Source organism: Triplophysa rosa, linkage group LG3 (assembly GCF_024868665.1).
Source record: "Triplophysa rosa linkage group LG3, Trosa_1v2, whole genome shotgun sequence".
Lineage (NCBI taxonomy): Eukaryota > Metazoa > Chordata > Actinopteri > Cypriniformes > Nemacheilidae > Triplophysa > Triplophysa rosa.
The window spans coordinates 6,204,966-6,223,111 of record NC_079892.1 but is presented as its reverse complement, the minus strand read 5'-3'; the positions used below and the strand labels follow the sequence as shown (position 1 = coordinate 6,223,111).

General features: G+C 40.2%; 2 protein-coding genes across 3 annotated transcripts in view; one reads left to right on the top strand and one right to left on the bottom strand.

The window, feature by feature from the left end:
- The first annotated feature begins 608 nt into the window (after window positions 1-608).
- polr2c (RNA polymerase II subunit C) lies at window positions 609-4,348 on the top strand. Of its 2 annotated transcripts, none has more exons than XM_057329255.1 (9): window positions 609-807; window positions 1,151-1,200; window positions 2,671-2,739; window positions 2,829-2,881; window positions 3,002-3,130; window positions 3,330-3,381; window positions 3,459-3,627; window positions 3,845-3,919; window positions 4,038-4,348. In XM_057329255.1, exons 1-9 carry the CDS (start codon window positions 722-724, stop codon window positions 4,180-4,182), a joined length of 828 nt encoding a protein of 275 aa, XP_057185238.1. In that variant the 5' UTR covers window positions 609-721; the 3' UTR covers window positions 4,183-4,348. The 2 variants fall into 2 exon arrangements, with proteins under 2 accessions (XP_057185238.1, XP_057185239.1); XM_057329256.1 differs by lacking the exon at window positions 609-807 and adding an exon at window positions 2,070-2,224.
- Window positions 4,349-4,575: 227 nt separating this feature from the next.
- shank2b (SH3 and multiple ankyrin repeat domains 2b) overlaps window positions 4,576-18,146 on the bottom strand; it is an 85,512-nt gene continuing 71,941 nt past the window's right edge. The window contains exons 17-22 of the mRNA XM_057329254.1: window positions 15,653-15,788; window positions 15,289-15,369; window positions 12,701-12,825; window positions 12,285-12,396; window positions 9,829-12,190; window positions 4,576-7,708 (exon numbers count right to left, since the gene is read on the bottom strand). Coding sequence (XP_057185237.1) covers window positions 7,171-7,708; window positions 9,829-12,190; window positions 12,285-12,396; window positions 12,701-12,825; window positions 15,289-15,369; window positions 15,653-15,788 — 3,354 coding nt within the window. The 3' untranslated portion in view covers window positions 4,576-7,170. The remainder of the gene's footprint in view (window positions 7,709-9,828; window positions 12,191-12,284; window positions 12,397-12,700; window positions 12,826-15,288; window positions 15,370-15,652; window positions 15,789-18,146) is intronic.

Genomic DNA, 18,146 nt, shown 5'->3' with positions numbered 1-18,146 from the left:
CGCTCACCTTTTCTTCTCCGGACAATCTTTTTTCCAGATGCCCCAAACAATCGGAAAGGGGATTCATCAGGGAAACTGACTTTACACCAGTCCTCAGCAGTCCAATCCCTGTACCTTTTGCAGAATATCAGTCTGTCCCTGATGTTTTTCCTAGAGAGTGATCTCCAGCCTTGTCCTCGTCAACCCTCTCACCTGTTAACCAGAGAATCACTGACATGATGTCAGCTAGTCTTTTTGTGGCAGGGTTGAAATGGAATGTACATGTTTTTTTTTTGTCTAAGTTCATTTTCATGGCAAAGAGGTACTTCACAATAAAATTCAATTCATTTGATCACTCTTCATAACATTCTGGAGTATATGCAATTCGCCATCATAAAAACTGAGGCAGCAGACTTTGTGAAAATTAATATTTGTGTCATTCTCAAAACTATTGGCCACGACTGTACATAGGTTGTCACTTGAAACAACGTTGTGGTACTACTACGGGTTCACACACGGCTTTTACTCTACGTTGAATTGTCAGCTCCTATGAGGACTTTTATTATGAAGAATCGCAGCGTGACCCGGAGGCTAATGGAATGAGAGCGGCCAGTAGCCAATCACATCTTTTCAAGTGTTATTGTGCTGGAAAGCGCTCGCTGCTGGAGCGAATGAACATTCAGTTCATTCATATAGCTAATTTATTTATTTCTACATTTACAATCTACAGTTTATATTCACTATGCCGTATGCCAACCAGCCTACGGTTAAAATCACAGAGCTATCGGACGAGAATGTGAAGTTTGTGATCGAAAACACCGATCTCGCGTGAGTGATATGAAATACATCAGTAACGTTAACATACGCCATAGAATTAACGTTACCTGTTTAATTAAATCAAACGCGTTATGTTTATTATTTGTAAATACATATTTGTTGTGTAATCTATTTCTAGGCTTTACTAGTTATTTGCTTCTTCTACATATACTGTAAAATAGAGAATAGCAGTGCTATATGCTTCCATAGTAATGCTAACTTGTACAATCATTTTATATTACACTAATTATATTCGATAACTAACGTTAGTGTAAGATTACAGCTATACGCTGTTCTCAATGCAAGAATATCGTGTTATTATCTGATACCATAAATGCAATATTTGATGTTTCAGGGTGGCCAACTCTATTCGACGAGTGTTTATGTCTGAGGTTCCAACCATCGGTAAGAATCAAACCATTTTAGGTTTTTTGTTACAAAGTTTAACATTTTAACTATGAAACGTGTTCATTTGGACATGGAGTTCACCTCTAACTAATGTGCATTATTACACGGCTCGTTTGAATGCTTCATTCTGATTGGCCAGTCGCGAATAGGGCTGTTCGATTCTGAATTTTGTGGAGTCGATTCCGATTCAAATTCCTGGTTTGGGAATCGAAAGAATCTATTCCTAGCTGCTGTTTTCGATTCCTGCTCGATTCCCCGTTTTACCACAGATTTTTATTTCTTATTAAAAACTGTAAACATTTTTAATGCAATACAATTTTCTAAGCTGTCACTTTTTACATGTATTAATCGTTACAAAAAACGTAACCAAATATGTCGATCTTGTCCTGCAATTCCAATGTATCATTAATAATATCATTAATAATCTTTCTCATTTTTTTTATTCACTAGCTGTTAAAGCACAGGTCAAATAACTATTTACTATTTTTCAAGTTATTCAGCAGTGTACACAAAAATACTTGAGGACTAGATAGACAGAACGATAATAAGTCAGTTTTATTTAAAAAAAAAACAATGCAAGTATACTTGTGCTTATTAATATTGCTGCTAAATGCAAGTAGTGCAGACAGGTGTTAAAAAAGTTCTGCCCAGCTTTAACAGCTTTAAACAGACGTCCAAGTTAATATGTTGTGAAAGTCCGTCTGAAAAGCAAACGTACTTATATGATTTGTTAAATGTGTGGAGACATGTATCTGCATTGTGTGTGCAAACAAAGTTTTTGCTTTTATGCATGCAGAATATTTGATGTGATTCCACAACTCTAGACTTCATTCATCAGTTTTTTTCTAAAGTCTGTACTGTTTTAGACAAGAAACTAGTGTGATTTAGTTGACCGATGACATCAGCTAAGGGGCGGGGCTTGTGCTTATGAAGGCTCCAACCTTTGGAATCGTCTCTCGATTCTCAACGCCCTCGAATCGATTCCAAAAAGAATTCCCAGCCCTAGTCGCGACATTTGCAGGTTCGTAATTCCCAGATAACAACCTCTCAAAACTAACAACACACGGTAACCCGGATGCAGCAAATCATTTTAACAGTTTTTTTACTAATTAAATATAAATATGTATTTTAATAACATACATGACATTATATTTACAAATGATTAAACCAAATTGCCTGTTAGTGACATTTAAACCTCGTTTCTTACCTTAAACCCGAAAGTAAATGGCTTTTCCTCACGTCTGCAATCAGTGAGGCTAATAAAATATTTCAAATTCACATTTCATGTCCAGTTTTTTCATATGTGCCAAGTAGCCGTGTAATAATCGGGATAATGTACAAGCAGCCGGCTGTTATCACGAAATAAGCCACTTCAGTCTGATGCGAGACCTGCTCACATTGTCGGGTCTTATTTCTGCGATAACAACACATATGTCCCTTATTAATTATCCCTTACTTATCTTCCAGCTATTGATTGGGTTCAAATCGATGCCAACTCATCTGTACTGCACGACGAGTTTATTGCTCACAGAGTGGGTGCGTAAATCATCATCCACATGATAATTAAAAAAATGTAGTTATGATGAAGGCTGATCTCTTAAAACAGTTATTCTTACCCTTAACAGGTTTAATTCCACTCACAAGCGATGACATTGTCGACAAGATGCAATACTCACGAGTAAGTTTATTAATCCACAGCCTCGCGATGGTTTCTGTTTGTTTGTGTTTGTTTGTGTTCATCGCATTAATTGTATAAAATGACTGCAATTTTGTTTTGTTTACTTTTGTGTCGAATTAGGACTGCACGTGTGATGATTTTTGTCCAGAGTGCTCTGTTGAGCTTACACTGGATGTGAGATGTACAGAGGACCAGACACGACATGTGACCTCGCGAGATCTGCTGTCTAATAACCCCCGAGTCATCCCTGTATGTGCATTCTCCTCACTAGCTCATATAATACGTTTTTTATTACTTTAACGTCTTTCATTTAGTCTAAATTGTGCATGGTGTTTACTTTATTTACGATGTTAATGTTTTCTTTTTGGTTATTTTATACAGTATGTACAGTACAGTGTTATATGCACTTTTTCAGTGTTGTGCTAATGCGTTATGTCTTATACTCCAGGTAACATCTAGAAGTCGAGACAATGATCCCAACGATTATGTAGAGCAAGACGGTAAGTCAGTTTTTCATAAATATCAATAAATTTTTATATAAACACTACAGTCACTTCATTGTGTGGTTTTCATGTAGACATCCTGCTAGTTAAACTGCGGAAGGGTCAGGAGCTGCGTCTCAGAGCGTATGCGAAAAAGGGTTTCGGCAAGGAACACGCCAAATGGAATCCCACCGCAGGAGTGGCTTTCGAGTATGACCCCGACAATGCTCTGAGACACACGGTTTACCCCCTCCCACAGGAATGGTATGATCCTTAATAGCTTATGTTACTAATGTTAATTTAAGTATGGCCTATTTATGAACTAGCTGTAGCTTCATAACCCTCCTGTCAGACAACAAATGCAACAAACTCTGTAAAGCGCTTTGTATCTGAAAATGTGCTATAAATATAACTTGCATCCTAAATTACCTTTAAAATTTTATACATTCCGTTTAATTCTCTACCTTTGTTTAATTGTCAGGCCTAAAAGTGAATATTCAGAAATTGAAGAGGACGGAGTTCAGGCTCCATATGACCCTAATGGCAAGCCAGAAAGGTAAGACCAAATAAACATTTATATTATATAAAGATATAAGCAGTATGTAAGTTAGTGTTCATTTTTACATCATTAGTAACATTACACAGAGATCTCACACTGTTGTTTTTCTCTACAGGTTCTATTACAACGTGGAGTCTTGTGGTTCACTTCGGCCAGAGACCGTCGTCATGTCGGCTTTTGCTGTGCTAAAGAAGAAACTGAGCGATCTGCAGACTCAACTCAGTCACGAAATTCAAAGCGACGTTCTCACCATTAACTAAGTAGATAAAAATCCCAGTGCTGCTTTTTTTAGATGAACTACCAGGAACATAGCTCAAAAGAAAGAGTTTGTGAAGATATATTTTTTCAGCTGTTATTTGTTGTTGCATCAAAGTGTCCACAGAATTCTCCAATAAATGCATAAACATGTTTTGTTGCATCATTTTGCACAATTCAGAAACACCACTACCCCATATGAACACCAGAGGGCGGAGTTCTTGAATCATGAAAGACACATTACTCAATATATGGAAAGACAGCATGTATGGTTATGAGAGAGCATCTATCAGTATGCTCATAAGATGAGAAACTATTTATTTCAAACAAAACAAGCCCTGGAATGGATGAAACAAATTCACATAAAACCAGCCCGAGACAAACTATGTAAACAAAACACATGGAAGGAAAATGAGCTACATGAGTTCAACAACAGATTGTGCAATTGTATTTATTTATTCCCGTAAATTTGGTTTTGTCCATACATACGTATTGAGGGGTTTGAGGAAAGTGCAGTCACAAAACTTCTCTCTTTGATTTTAATCACGAATTCTATTTTGAGCACAAAATTACAGCAACATAGATCAAGTGAATGCATTCCTCACAGGAAGTGTGTGAGAGACAACTAATGAAAAATCATAGTCCAACTCAAATTAGACAGGACCTTCTGAAAACGTATAGAAAATGCATTTTCACTTCAGAATTCTGTTTACACACAATTCAGTGCCATGGCATTTGTTTATTTCTGGTGGAAATGTTCGCAGACATCATATGGTGTAAGTGGCCTGAAAATACGTTCTCGTTGAAATCGTCAAGTACACACACCACACAAATCTACATTTGAAATTCTTTAATTACATTGTCTAAAAGAAGCAGGTGACAGCCATAACCTCATTATTTTCATATCTTCTAATTCACTGAGACCTATGTATATGTAGATTTCTTTTCATTATATTATATACTGTACTGTGGAATACTGGCAAAGAAGGACCAAACAGTGTTCTTTAAGTTTTTGTGTATTGCTTTTTAACTGATACCACATAGATTTTTGGCACACCACATATCAGAGTTAAATGTCATAAAAATTTCATAAATATTTCTATAAATCTTTAAAATACTGTGCTGTTTCCTAAAATAAGTTATATAGAGATGATAACTAAATTCTCTAAGGTCGAGAGAAAAGCAAACATATATATATTTTTATATATATATATATATATATAATTTTTATTTCTGAATCTCTTCACTGCATACTTGTTTCATTCACAGGCATTCTCAACACGTATCGGTTTCTCCTCAGTTCGGCCATTACCCACAGTGCTTCAAACTTTATACTGAAGGTGAAATGTGTACTGCTGGCTGTCTCTTTGTGTCTGATAAAATATGGTTCAACATTTATCACAAATATGAAAATGTACCTCCAGTCGTATTCCATACCTATGGAATATTTAAACAGCTGTGGGATTTTATCTAGAGTCCAATGATTTTAGAAAATCTTTGAGAATGGGAAAATTAATATTCTGATTAACTTTGAGATGATCTGAAAATGTTGTGGTGTGTCAAATTGTAACACAGATAGGCACACGTTGCAGTTACATAGATGAAATAAAAAAAAACGTCATTTGAAAGCAAAAAACCTTTCCCACTTCGATCAGACGGACTGCAGAACAAACAAAATTGACTTAAAGCACTTTGATTTGGAACTAGTTAAGTGAGTGTTTGCTTTGTTAACCCACTTGATGTTTGTTGAGGGAACTAAAGAAAATCCAGAAGAAATCAAATTTTAAACCTAATATTACTCAACCATTTACAGATATGAAGTCACATCCTGTATCAGTTACAATTGACGACATTGATATGTATAGATTAAGGAGGTTTCCTGTAGCGCTCTACACGATTCTTTATGCCATCCAACAATCCGATCTAGCGAGTTATAGTTACGCAATAAATAAATTCATAGATAAATAAAATGATTCAACTCATTAAGAAGGTGTCACATTTAAAGCAAAACTCAGATACATACTGGCCAATTTAAAGTGATTGTGTCAGCGTTCAACTCAAAGATGAACCGGTTAACAAAACAAGTCACTTTTTTTCAATAAAACCTCGATACTTCTGTTAAAAAAGCAAAACTCTTGCGTGCTCCCGTGAAGACGTTGATGTAGTTCCATTATAAAAATAATAGCTGGAAAATAATAGTGACTGGCAACACCGAGCAGCGCAATCGAGCGTTGATCGAAGGTACAAATAAAATGTCGGTGGGAATACCTAGACCTCCTTACCATATGGAAGACACCTAATAGTAAACCACAATTCAAAAAGACCCAAGGAAAATTTCGATCGTTCAGACAAACAACCTAATGTTAGCGTATTCAAAGACTCAAAAGATTAAAGATGGTGGAGAGACCTGCTGCTTGCTACTGTTACGTTTGTTCGCACGTAGGGAGTATTGACCTTTGTGTTTCAAGCGACCCATTCCTGGAACTGAGGGACATCTGAATGCCCGCCAATCGCGTCTCAGAGATTCGTGTACCTCCCGGTCAAAGGTGTAGGAGAAAAAGCAAGATATTTCATAGGCAGCTTATACATAGACAAAGGTTCCCTTTTTTCCTGAAGAAATATTCTCTGTAGAATTGTCTTAGCAAAGATAGAAAATGGATTCCCAGCTCTGCTGGTTTCAGTGCATTCAAAGGAGGCCAAAGTCCTGAAAAGCCAAAGGACAGTCAGCTCATATTTGTAGATTCCATACAGTGTGTTGGCTTCAATGTCCTTTCTGGTGCTGGAGCTCTTGGAACAGAAACGTAGGGAACCGCTTGTGCTTGCGCGGATATTCGAACGCTTGAGTTTCTTCAGGATGTAAGAGTTCCTAAAATCCACCGAAAAGCATGATAGGACAACAAAGTTTCAAAATAATTGAACCAAAATAAGGGAAGAGGAAAACAAAGCTTATGAACAAGAAGCGCCGAGTCCAGGTAAGGATGTCTCACCCAGTCTCATCTATCCAAGAGTACTTTTAGCGCCCGTTCAATGTTCATTCTGTGGCCCACGCGCGTAACGCCCAAATCGATCAGATCCTCCTTTTGCAGGTTGGGCAGGTGGCTGCCCTCGATGTCGTTGTCCATAAAGGCGTCCCTGTGCTCGCCCAGGTTTAGGCTCTCCAGCCAGTCGGCCACATCCTGCTTGCTCCACATGAGGACGGGTTTGGTGGCGAAGGGCTTATTCGAGGCGGCTTGGATGAGGGTGAGCGGAGAAGGCGAGCGGCTACGCCCTGTGCCCAGGCTGAGGGGTGGCGTAGGTAGACCAAAGACGTCCGTCATAGTTGGGGAAGTGACCGAGGTCGGGAGGGAAGAGGCACAACTGAGGCCGGAGTCCGGAGGGGACATGATCGGGCTTGGGGAGCGCTGATGGGGAGGCAGGCTCTCGGCCTGATGGCACAGCGACGGGGCAGGCACATTGGGGCCAGGCTGGGCAGTGAAGGTAATGGTGTTGTTCTGCTGTGTACCTGAGATGAGTGATACACCATCCTGATTTCTGCAAAAAGATAGATGAAAATAAGAGATTTTCTCAAACAGTGTGTTTTAAATAGATGTCATTATGTATTCAAGCTTTTTTTGTTGCATTTCACCTTTTCAAGTTTCAACCTTTTTTAAGTATCACTTTGAAGGGATTTAATTATTAAAACGCAGACCTCCTTACTACGACTTTGTTAAATTAGCTTTAAAGATCAGGTCAATTTAGCTGAAATGTGAATAAACCGAGTCCCTGTATAGTAAAGTTTTATATGTCAGGCAAGCCATCACGCAGTGTACAAAATTGCCTCTGAATGTATGCACAAGCATACATTTTAGATAACTTTTTTCAAAGCCATCAAAACATTCAAACAATACACTTTTATCTTTTGATTTCGTGCTTTTCACCTAACAACCAAAGACTGTGGAAACAAATAGGAACATGACAAATGAACCTGCAATGATGAGTACAAAAACTAGGTCCAGGCCTTTATTTAAAAATATCTTACGAGCTGGTACAGACATTATGTACAATGTAAAGAATTTACACATAGTAGTATTTGTTTTTAGTATTTCTAATGTTTATATAGACAGCATAATTTCATAACACTATTGAGAATTATAAGAACATGTGCTTTGATTGTCATGCAACAATAATGGTGTGTATAACGTTTTGGTGTGAAATTTAACCTGCCATTTAGATTCATCTCATGTGCATGCATATGACTACATGAAAGTGCATTTAAATTAGGACTGCACTGTAGGTGGGCTAGCTTTAAGGAGGATATGGACGTCAGACTCTTTGACAATGTGGTGTCCTTGCCCCAGGTTTCTACATATACTGTACTCAAGGTGTGCTGTCCTAAATTTATACTCTTATTTCCATCTGATTTAGAACAGCAGAATAGGAGAACAACAATAAACAACACATGAACCAACTAAAATGATACAATGAATGAATACCTTAAAAACTACACAGTGCTTGCTTTTATTTCCAACACAGATCCAACACAGATTCAATGATATATACAGCCACAGAAAAATATTTTTCAGAAACAAAAATAAAGATTATTTACTATTTATAGGTACGTGTTAAGGGAAAATGATCATTTTTGTTTAATTATGTGAACTAATAACAATATTTCGAATAAAAATATTGTTTCTATTTGCATTTATTTGCAGAAAATGAAAACTGGAGAACAGGTCAAAATAACAGAAAAGATACTCTGTATTTTTTCAGACCTCAAATGCTGTAAAGAAAAGCTCATAGTCACTTTTAAGCAATACAACAGTAATATTTGTACATGTATTTAGGAAAAGTTAAAAAAATATTTTTTTGTGGAAACCTCGATTTTTATCACAATTTTCATGTGTCTTGTCAGGCTGTCAGTCTTTCACATAGCTGTTGGATGATTTAATGTCACTCCTGAGATTTTATTGAAATTCAATAGACACTGGACTGAAATGGCCACAATACATCTAGAAATGCTGTCTTTTCATTTATTTCTGTGGCTGTAAATATATACACATACACATATACATGCATACCCAATGTACTAAACATAGATCTCTGCTTGGTGTGTGAGTGCATTTTAGGGTCAGTTCAGTGGTCTGTAAATAACAAAATCATTCAATAATGAATGAGACTTGGAAGCGGGGACCGCAAAGAGCTGCCTGCACAACATGGCAGCCATCGGCGTACACAAGCCTTGCACATACCCATACAGTCAATTACTGATGTTTTGCAAAATAAACAAGACAACATTATCTCATTATAAAATAGGAACTCTACAAAACCCAAATGGTTTCCATCAATATGAAATATAATAGCCATTTATGATACCGCTTTAGATAATCTGGAGATGTCTTGTGGGAGCAATTTTGATGATGTGATAACTAACTAACAAATGGACCATGCTGTAACATCACGCAAGCACGCAAGCACGCACACACACATACACCTCCCCCCTCTGTGGTATGGTCTGTTCATCATCACACTGACGTTGCTCATCTCGTCCTCAAGGCTGTTCTCATTATTAGGTTGCTAGGCAACTCTTTCGTTCTTCGGCAGAGCACACACACACACTCATCTAAGAGCATCTAAATGCACGCTTGTGATACAGGAAGAAAAAGAGGGCATACCTCATTCCAAAGTGAGTCCTGGTTCCTGTCGGAGAGTCTAATGCTTCCCCTGGCTTTGGTGCTTGGTCCTTGTTCACATGCTGCAGAACTGAATTCATCTCCCCCATTCCAGGGGACTTGGCTTCAGGGCCATGGGGGCCTTTCATCTCTGGAGGGTCGCCCCATAGTTTTGAGGTTCGTTGCGTTGGAGTTTTCAAGGGTTCCGGCGGAATACTTCCAGGGGACGGAGGTGGGACTGAGGAGGGAAGTCTGAAAGAGCTGACGTTCTCCTCGGGCAAAGCGTCCTTGTAAAGTGCATTGCTCTTGATGGCAGGTTTGGGTTTTGGTTTGGACAGGATCTGAGCCCTGTCCACCAGAAAGGCTTGTCCATCTGCATAGACGGTGCAAGTGTCTAGGGTCTCACCTCCTTCAGAAGACAAGGTGGAGATGCTGGACACAGTGGAGATGGTGCTGGTGGTCTCCAGCTGAGGGTCGCCGCTGCTCCGGCTGTCAACCTCGATGCCCGAGTCAGTGATTTGTTCGTAGGGCTCTAACGGCCCAGGAGGGAAACTGGGAGGCGTGCAGTTTGTAAGGACCGTTGGTCTTTTGATTTCTGAACCTAAAGTGGGATAGTATGGAGCGAGTGAAGGCCCTTTTGTGCCATTTGCTTTCTGTTTCAGAAGCTCAGCTATAGACCCCGCCTGGTCTTCGGGAATGTCGAAACTGTTGGCGAACTCCAGTGGGGGTGGCAGGGGTTCAGCAAACACAAACTCCTCATCGATGTCAACAGAGGCCAAGGGCGGTGGAGGAATGCCGAAGGGAAGCTTGACAGGCTCATCCACTGAGCTAACAGTTATGATGGTCTTGCCATGCGGAGCAGCTGACAGCGGCTTGGGAGGAGGGGGGTTGGCGGGAGCTGGCTGGTTGGGGTCGCGAAGCTCCCCGGGGGTGTTGTCGGGACTCACTGCCTCATCCCTGTCGCCCTCAGACAAGCTGTTATCCTCTGATTTTACCCCATCTGTGGTGTGTACCATCAACAGACCAGCTGACTTCTGCTGCGAGGTATCCACAATGTCGATCAGCATGTTTTTCTTCTCCTCCGGCCTCTTCTCAGGCTTGCCCAGATCGAGCTGGTACTTGGATTCCGTCTCGTATTTGGACTCCGTCATCTGTCTGCGCAGGCCCCCGCGGGGTCGTCCCATGGTGGCGGTTCTTGAGAAGCCAACTTCCACATTTGGTCTAAGCTTAGTGTCGATGAAAAGCGGTTTATTGAGATCGAGTTTGGATAGGTCGCTCTTTAGCGGAAGAGGCTGTGATTGCTCCCTCATGGCTCTGTCTCTGGCAGCTAATGCTAAAGCTAATGGCGAATTGGGATCTAGCGGTTTGCCTGTGACCGGGTGAACGTAATTTCCACTTCCTGAGCTGTAGGTCTTGTGAGCAGGCAGACTGATTGGGCTGTGTCCTGTGCGTGTGTTCAATAGCTCCCGTACCATGGTAGGCTCAGGGCTGTTGAAGTCCGTCACATTGCCACCGCCTCTGGGAATGCTAAGCAGGGACGAGGGAGGTGCCATGAGCCTACGTAGCCGCTCATCACTGCTAAACATGCCCTCATCGATAGACTTTGAGTGTCGGAGACGTGGGGCCGGTGTAGGTGCCACGTCCTCGTCACCTGCATCTGTGGACTTGAAAGACGGGGAGTTTCGATGAGCATCAAGCCTCTTCTCCCTGTCTCTGACTGCACCGGCGATTGCAGCTGCAAAGGGACTACCTGGACCGTCTTCAGGACGCAGTTGTCCCGGGTGGTCCGGCGTGGTTGTCTCAATTTCCATACTGCTTCCCTGGCTGCTCTTCCCACTGCTGCTGGTGGATGGCTCTTTAATTATTATGGTTGGAATCGGTATGGAGCACGTCTTCTCAGGACTGTCCTCCACGTTGGACTGTTTCACAAGCATGCCCTTCCTTCTGGCAGGCTTGTTGGGTACAAACAGTCCGGCCTGACCTATCTTTCCCACATCCGAGTAAGGGTTCTCCGGGATATGGGCACGACGCATGTGAAGACTCTGCTGGGCTGTTGGACTGTGGTTGTACCCTTCAGATTCGTACTGTTCGGGATTGTCTCTGTAATACGTGCCCTGATCTCTCCACCCAGCCCCCTCACCTCTGTCAGGGGCTGTGCTGTTTGCATTAGGACTCTGAGAAGTAAAGCCTGGTCTGATGGTGCCGTATCCTCGACCGGCTGGGACGGGAGCATTATTATGAGGTGGAGATGGAGGAGAGATGGCTGGTGGGGGTGGAATGTCTTCGGATGTGTCAGGCATTGAAAGGCTTCTTGTAAATTTCAACATTGGAGGAGTGAGGAACTGCTTCTCTTCTTCGGTTACTCCTGAAAATAAAATAAAAAGGAACAAATCAACACACCAATCCTGGGGAAATGTGTAGAAGAATATTTGTTATGATAAGTATGATTAAAAACATACCTATAGATGTTTGCCGTCGTATAGTTCCCTTTGGTACACCCAGGTAGGGACCTCTAAGACTACTTGGCGGGAGCGGCGAGTCTACTGCTGTATCCTGACTATTGCAGAGAGACTGCAAAAAAGTATATAAAATCAGTATAGCGCTGACATGATTATAAGAAATTCAGATGTTTAAATTAAGATTTAAACCGCTTAGTTAAAATGATTTCATAAAATCTAAATGAGACTGTAGGAATGAGAAGGTAGTACATATGCTAGCAACCCTATGAAGAACTTAAGCAAAACCAATATAGCATGCATGGGCCAACACATTATCAGACTTGCGAAAAAGGTTATTACAGTTAGACTAAAACACAATTCTCAACAATGCCACGGGAGACCAGAACTCCAGGGGACATTAGCCATGGCACGCTTACATTCATTTCAGGGCTGACGGCAAAACACTTGCTATTCGGACGTGGTTTGATCGTCGCAACCCTCACGTCGGCGTTTGAGTTGTCCCACGTGGGCTTCTGAGGGGGCACGACTTCATCCACTTTATCTGCAAGACAACATCGTCTCAAATTAGAAAGCAGAAAGGTACGTTTAAAAGAAGCTCTCTATCAAATATTGCCAATGTCCTCAAACAAAATCCTCAGAGCGAGGATCTGAACCGAGCAAGAGAGGCGACAGAAATAGTTACAACGACAATATTCAAGGTTAAAGCCGTGCAAGCGCTTCCAGGTTCCGTTGGAGAAATCTTAGCACTTCTTTCAACGGCCACTGCGCAACATGCTAGCATTGATTTTAGACAGCTCCCATGCATGGGATGATTACTTAGTGTGACTTGAAATACAATCCTCTTCTTCAGACCCTCATTATCTGAAAGCTGATCATCTACACAGAAATGGAGGAAAGGGAAATTCAGACTCTCATTTCCTAGCATAAAAGTCAAGACTGAATCTGGTAAGGTAACACACACACACACACACACACAGTTACACCTCAACATTATGCAGTATGGATATATACACTCATGCCACTGGCCTACAATGTTAAATCCCATCATACCGCTAAAGCAATACAGATTTAAACAGAATAAAAAATAAAATAAAAGCTGACCGTTCAGGGGAACTTCTTGTCTACACAAAACAGTTTAATTCTGAAACTGCAGAAAGAGTATGCATTTGTTTTGTAAACTGTGTCTTATAAAACTTAAATATGGATTTATAATGACCCTACACACAGGTTTCTGTGGCTGTTTTAAGGACACAGCAGGAGTACTTTGTAGCCAACCGCATTATATACACTAATGCTCAGAAAATATCTTCTTTGCGAAGACGCAGCAGTGTCTAAAAGAGTCGTATCTGTGCAGCAGTCGCACGTCCTCGCACTGCTGATCATTGCGAACTGTGCCAATGGCGTTACGCTGAAAATACAGCATTACATTTTGCAGGTGAAATGTTTCTATATTAAACATATGCAGCATTATTTCCATGGCAATGCCTTGTTTCAGAGTGATTCAAAGCTGGAGAGGATCCTCATTTGATGATAGTTAAAAAGTTGTTCTTTCAAAGGTGGAATTATTTTTAAAAACGTCCAGCTTCAGCTTTTTATCGTTCTTGTCTCGGATTCTGAAGGTTGGAATTTGAAGTGAAATTCATGGCTCTTGCTTTCTCAAGCATATCCTTTTTAATAGAGGACAGGCTTTTGAATAATACATTCCTACATTGCACTTTTGAAGATCTGTGTGGTCAATGAGTAAAGCTAAAAGCGTTTTACAGTGTAAACACATTTCTTCTGTTTTCAATTCCACCAAAACAATTGGATTATTCAAGAGAATTGTGCATTTCTTGCACAAAATAATTTTCACAGAATCATATCAAAAGTCTAAAATTTACAAAAGGTTAAGTGACAGTAAAAAAGAACAACAAAAAGTAAATAAATCACTACTTTTACTAAGTGGAGGTGACATTTTCTTAACAGTGCTTAGGGAAAACTCACCCTTTTTTTTCCTCAAAGTGGCTTTAACATAAAAGAACAATTCAGCTTTATTCAAGAATGAAATTCATATCATTTCCAGATAACATAAGGAGGAGGACCAAAGTTTGGAATACACTGTATTCCTCCATATGGCATAGACCTGTGCAAAACGTAATGCCATCAGACGGAAAACCAAACTTTCAGAACGACAAATCCATGCAGTTAGTTAACTTTCCAGTGGCACTCAACAAGACATGACAGGTAAAACCCCAACAGAGCAAGGTGACAAAAAAGACAATTTCTGACACTTGTTAATACTCGTTCAATACTGCTTACCCAGTGTGCCATTGTTTAATTATCAAAAAATAAATCAGCATGACCCTTTAAACCCTATTTAGCTGTGGTCACTTTGTGCCAAAATAAATCCTTCACCATCCAACAAGAAACCTCTTAAGGGAAATGTGTCATGCTTTAAGACTGAATGTGTTATCAATGGTGGAGGCATTTGGGGCACAGCATATGAGACCGTATATATTGTCAAACTACACACTCAATGTCCATATAATCACTAATACAAATCTCTGCAAATACGTACAACAAAGGCACATGCACGTCAGGGAAGCACAACAGCAAAATTTGTATGAAAGTAAGCATCCTAATAAAATGCATCATACCTTTATCCACTTTTGGTACAGCATGCAGGAAAACAAAATAACATCAAAGTTCATTTAATAATGAACGATGGCTGTAGAACAACAACAAAGAAAATCCCCAAGTTAAAAACATTCTTATGGTCTGTTAACACAAGACGCATTCTTAACTTTTAAAAACAAAACTGTTTTTAACTTATGCCGTCATGCAAACACAAAGTGTCCTAAAAACAGTTCAGCACTTCTGGCACGAGTTGCTAAAAAAAGCTAAATCCAATAGAATAGATGCGAGAATGCGCCCTGCATGTGTGAACGACCTGGTAAAATGCAATAAATGACACTAAATTGGATGAGATGTGACGTTTGCATCTGTATGGCATGGCTGGGCTTACCTAGGTCTTCTAGCTCTGAGGTCATAGATTTTGAACGCATGGACAGGGCTGTGGAGGGAGCCCTCCGTGGTGGCGGAGGCGCTACAGCGATAAACAAACAGATAATACAGCAGGTACAGTAGACACTTTGTACACAAAAATACCCAATAAAAGCTGCTGATACTTTTGAAAAATAAATGAAACAAAGCGGGAGTTAAGATCATTGTAAAACCTTGAAAATCTCAAATTAGCAGTGTTAGTAAAATCAGTGATTAGTATAACTAACATGGAAAAGCAATGGTTAGAATTTTTACATGATTTGCTTCATTTTCACAAAATTGTTTACTTTTTAGAAATCTTAAGTAAATCAAGACAAGCCTTCTACCTTTCTTTCGAGCTGTGTCGTCAGGGTCCAGATTTCGACTGACTGTCACAACCTTGATGATTAAGTGGTTGCCGCCATGACGGATCATGTTGACTACTTGTTTGTGGCCCACTTTGACAACATTATCCTGGTTCACCTACAAAAAGAGGAACAATTAAGCATTAGAGAAACACAGAAAGTGAACAAAACACAACTACTGTATGCTTACAAACAAATTTCAGGTTTGTGTGGCACTTTGCAATAGAGCTGAAGATCTTTGCCCGGACCCGACGTGACCCGATGGTTTCGGTCGGGTTCGGGCTTAATTTCTATCATTTTACACGGGCTCGGGCCGGGCTTGCGAGGTAAATGAGAGGTCATGTGATGCGTTCCGATTAGCGCGAGAAAGATGCGAAAATGGATGCTGAGGAGGTGAAACGGAGGCTTGCCTCTGGCAATTACGTTTTGGTTGCACCAGCAACTAAAGCAAAGTCTGAGGTGTGGAAAAGTTTTGACCATGTGCATAATGAGAATAATGAGCCAGTGGGATATGTGAGATGTGAGATGTTACGATGTTACAGAGGACTTATTTTATTTCTTTGTTCCAACTTACAAGTGGCCTATAGCTTACGTTAGTCATTAATAAATTGTTAAAACATGTATAAATGATGCATTCTTGACAAAAGCTGTGTGCGTGCGCACATTTGAATAGCCTAATGTCGGGCTGTAAACGGGTTCGGGCTTTTAAAAAGCTGTCAATCAAAATGTACTTGTCAGGCTCGGGCCGAATTCTGTCGGGCCTAACTTTTAAGGCCCGATTACAGCTCTACTTTGCAATACCATAAAACAAGCATCAACACTAAAGTTACACAACCAGCACCACCATTTCATCCATTAAAGGCCACAATCAAAACGGTATTTATCTCTCTATTGACTTATCGACAACACCGATATACAAGCAATAAATGAAACACAAAGCCATTATTTTGTCCTTATTTTGTTTTAATCTTCCTAAATGTTTCTCATATATTCTGCAAATGGGTCACCATACCAGAGAGAGCCGTCAACCGAATGGCATAAGTGGGCAGTAAATCTGATTGAGTGTAAATGTTTAAGTGGGATATTAAATCTGCCACCGAGCCGTTACTGTAGACTTCAACTGCATACAGCTAAAGCAGAAACGATTTTCCTGTTCTGCTAACGGTTGATGTATGGGCAACATTCATCACCAGACGTTTTTCATAATCTTTTTTCAAGCGGGGTGTAAAGTCCAATGACTCCAACTGCACTTTCATTTAAAATGACATACTCTTGAGGGGGAATTATACACCTTTTCTCGCTGCATGAAAGTGGAACACAAACTCCTACAACTATTTCAAGAGGCTCTACAATATTATTTTTGGAAATGAGTTATCAAAAATCACAGACTGTTGTACTGCAAACAATATCTTTTCGTTTTCTGAAGAAAATGTAAGTGCTTGATTGTTCAACTCACCAAAATGTGGTTACCGGGGCATTTCTACAGTATGCAGAGACTAGGGTACTCTGGGTGGTTGCTAGGGCATTGCATATTTTGGGATGTCCCAGGGAACATACATCCTTATAAAATGTAAACCTTGTATGCACTATTAGTCACTTTGGATAAAAGCATACATGCCAAATGCATAACATGTAAAACGAAAATGTTATTAGCTGGTTATTTTTAGCTCCTGTAAATTTACATTCATGTCCATGACATTTGATCAAACCTCTACACCATAGTATTAACAACAGTAATAGTCACACAATCCATACCAAGCACCACTAATGATAATCAGATGTTAATATGCTCTGCTATACGTATAAACATAAGGTCTAATTAGAAGCAATGCAGACTAAGGACAAATGAGAGATGCGCATATGTTTCTATGCCATTTCTTAAGCAAAACAAGAAACGCTTGCACTATAAAACCGATCAGCCGAGTGAAATGAGAGAAACAGGTTTGGGAGAGATTTTAAAGTATGCCTTTTACCGAAGAAAAGGTTATGTGAATAAGCTTGGGTAACCTAGGAAACAGCCGAGAGAGCTGAAGTCGTCTTCATGACGAGGAGAGCTGAGCTGCTCCTTTTATTCCATCGTGTGTGTTTGTGTGATTCATAAATGCTGTATGTGTGACGGGGAGCAAGATAATATAAGTGTGTGTTTAAGAGAGAGGTTGCCATTGTTCTAATTGAATAAAATGAGCCGAACACAAGTTAGAAAGCAAGCTGGAATCATTGTGGGATATGGAGTGAAAGGCCCAAATGGAGAGCCAGGTAAAAAATTTACACCTTGTGACGTTAGTAGTCTTCCTCTTTGCAGCATCTCTCCTCTCCTGCACATTCCCAAAAGTATCAGAGGACCAAATCGGAGCACAAATTTTGTACATTTAGAAAGATAATTGAGAGAAATCAATTGCGATGCGAGTCACACATGTGGTGTGGAAGGAGGGTGGAAGCCAACAGAAATTTCCCAGCATTCGCACTGACCTCTAGT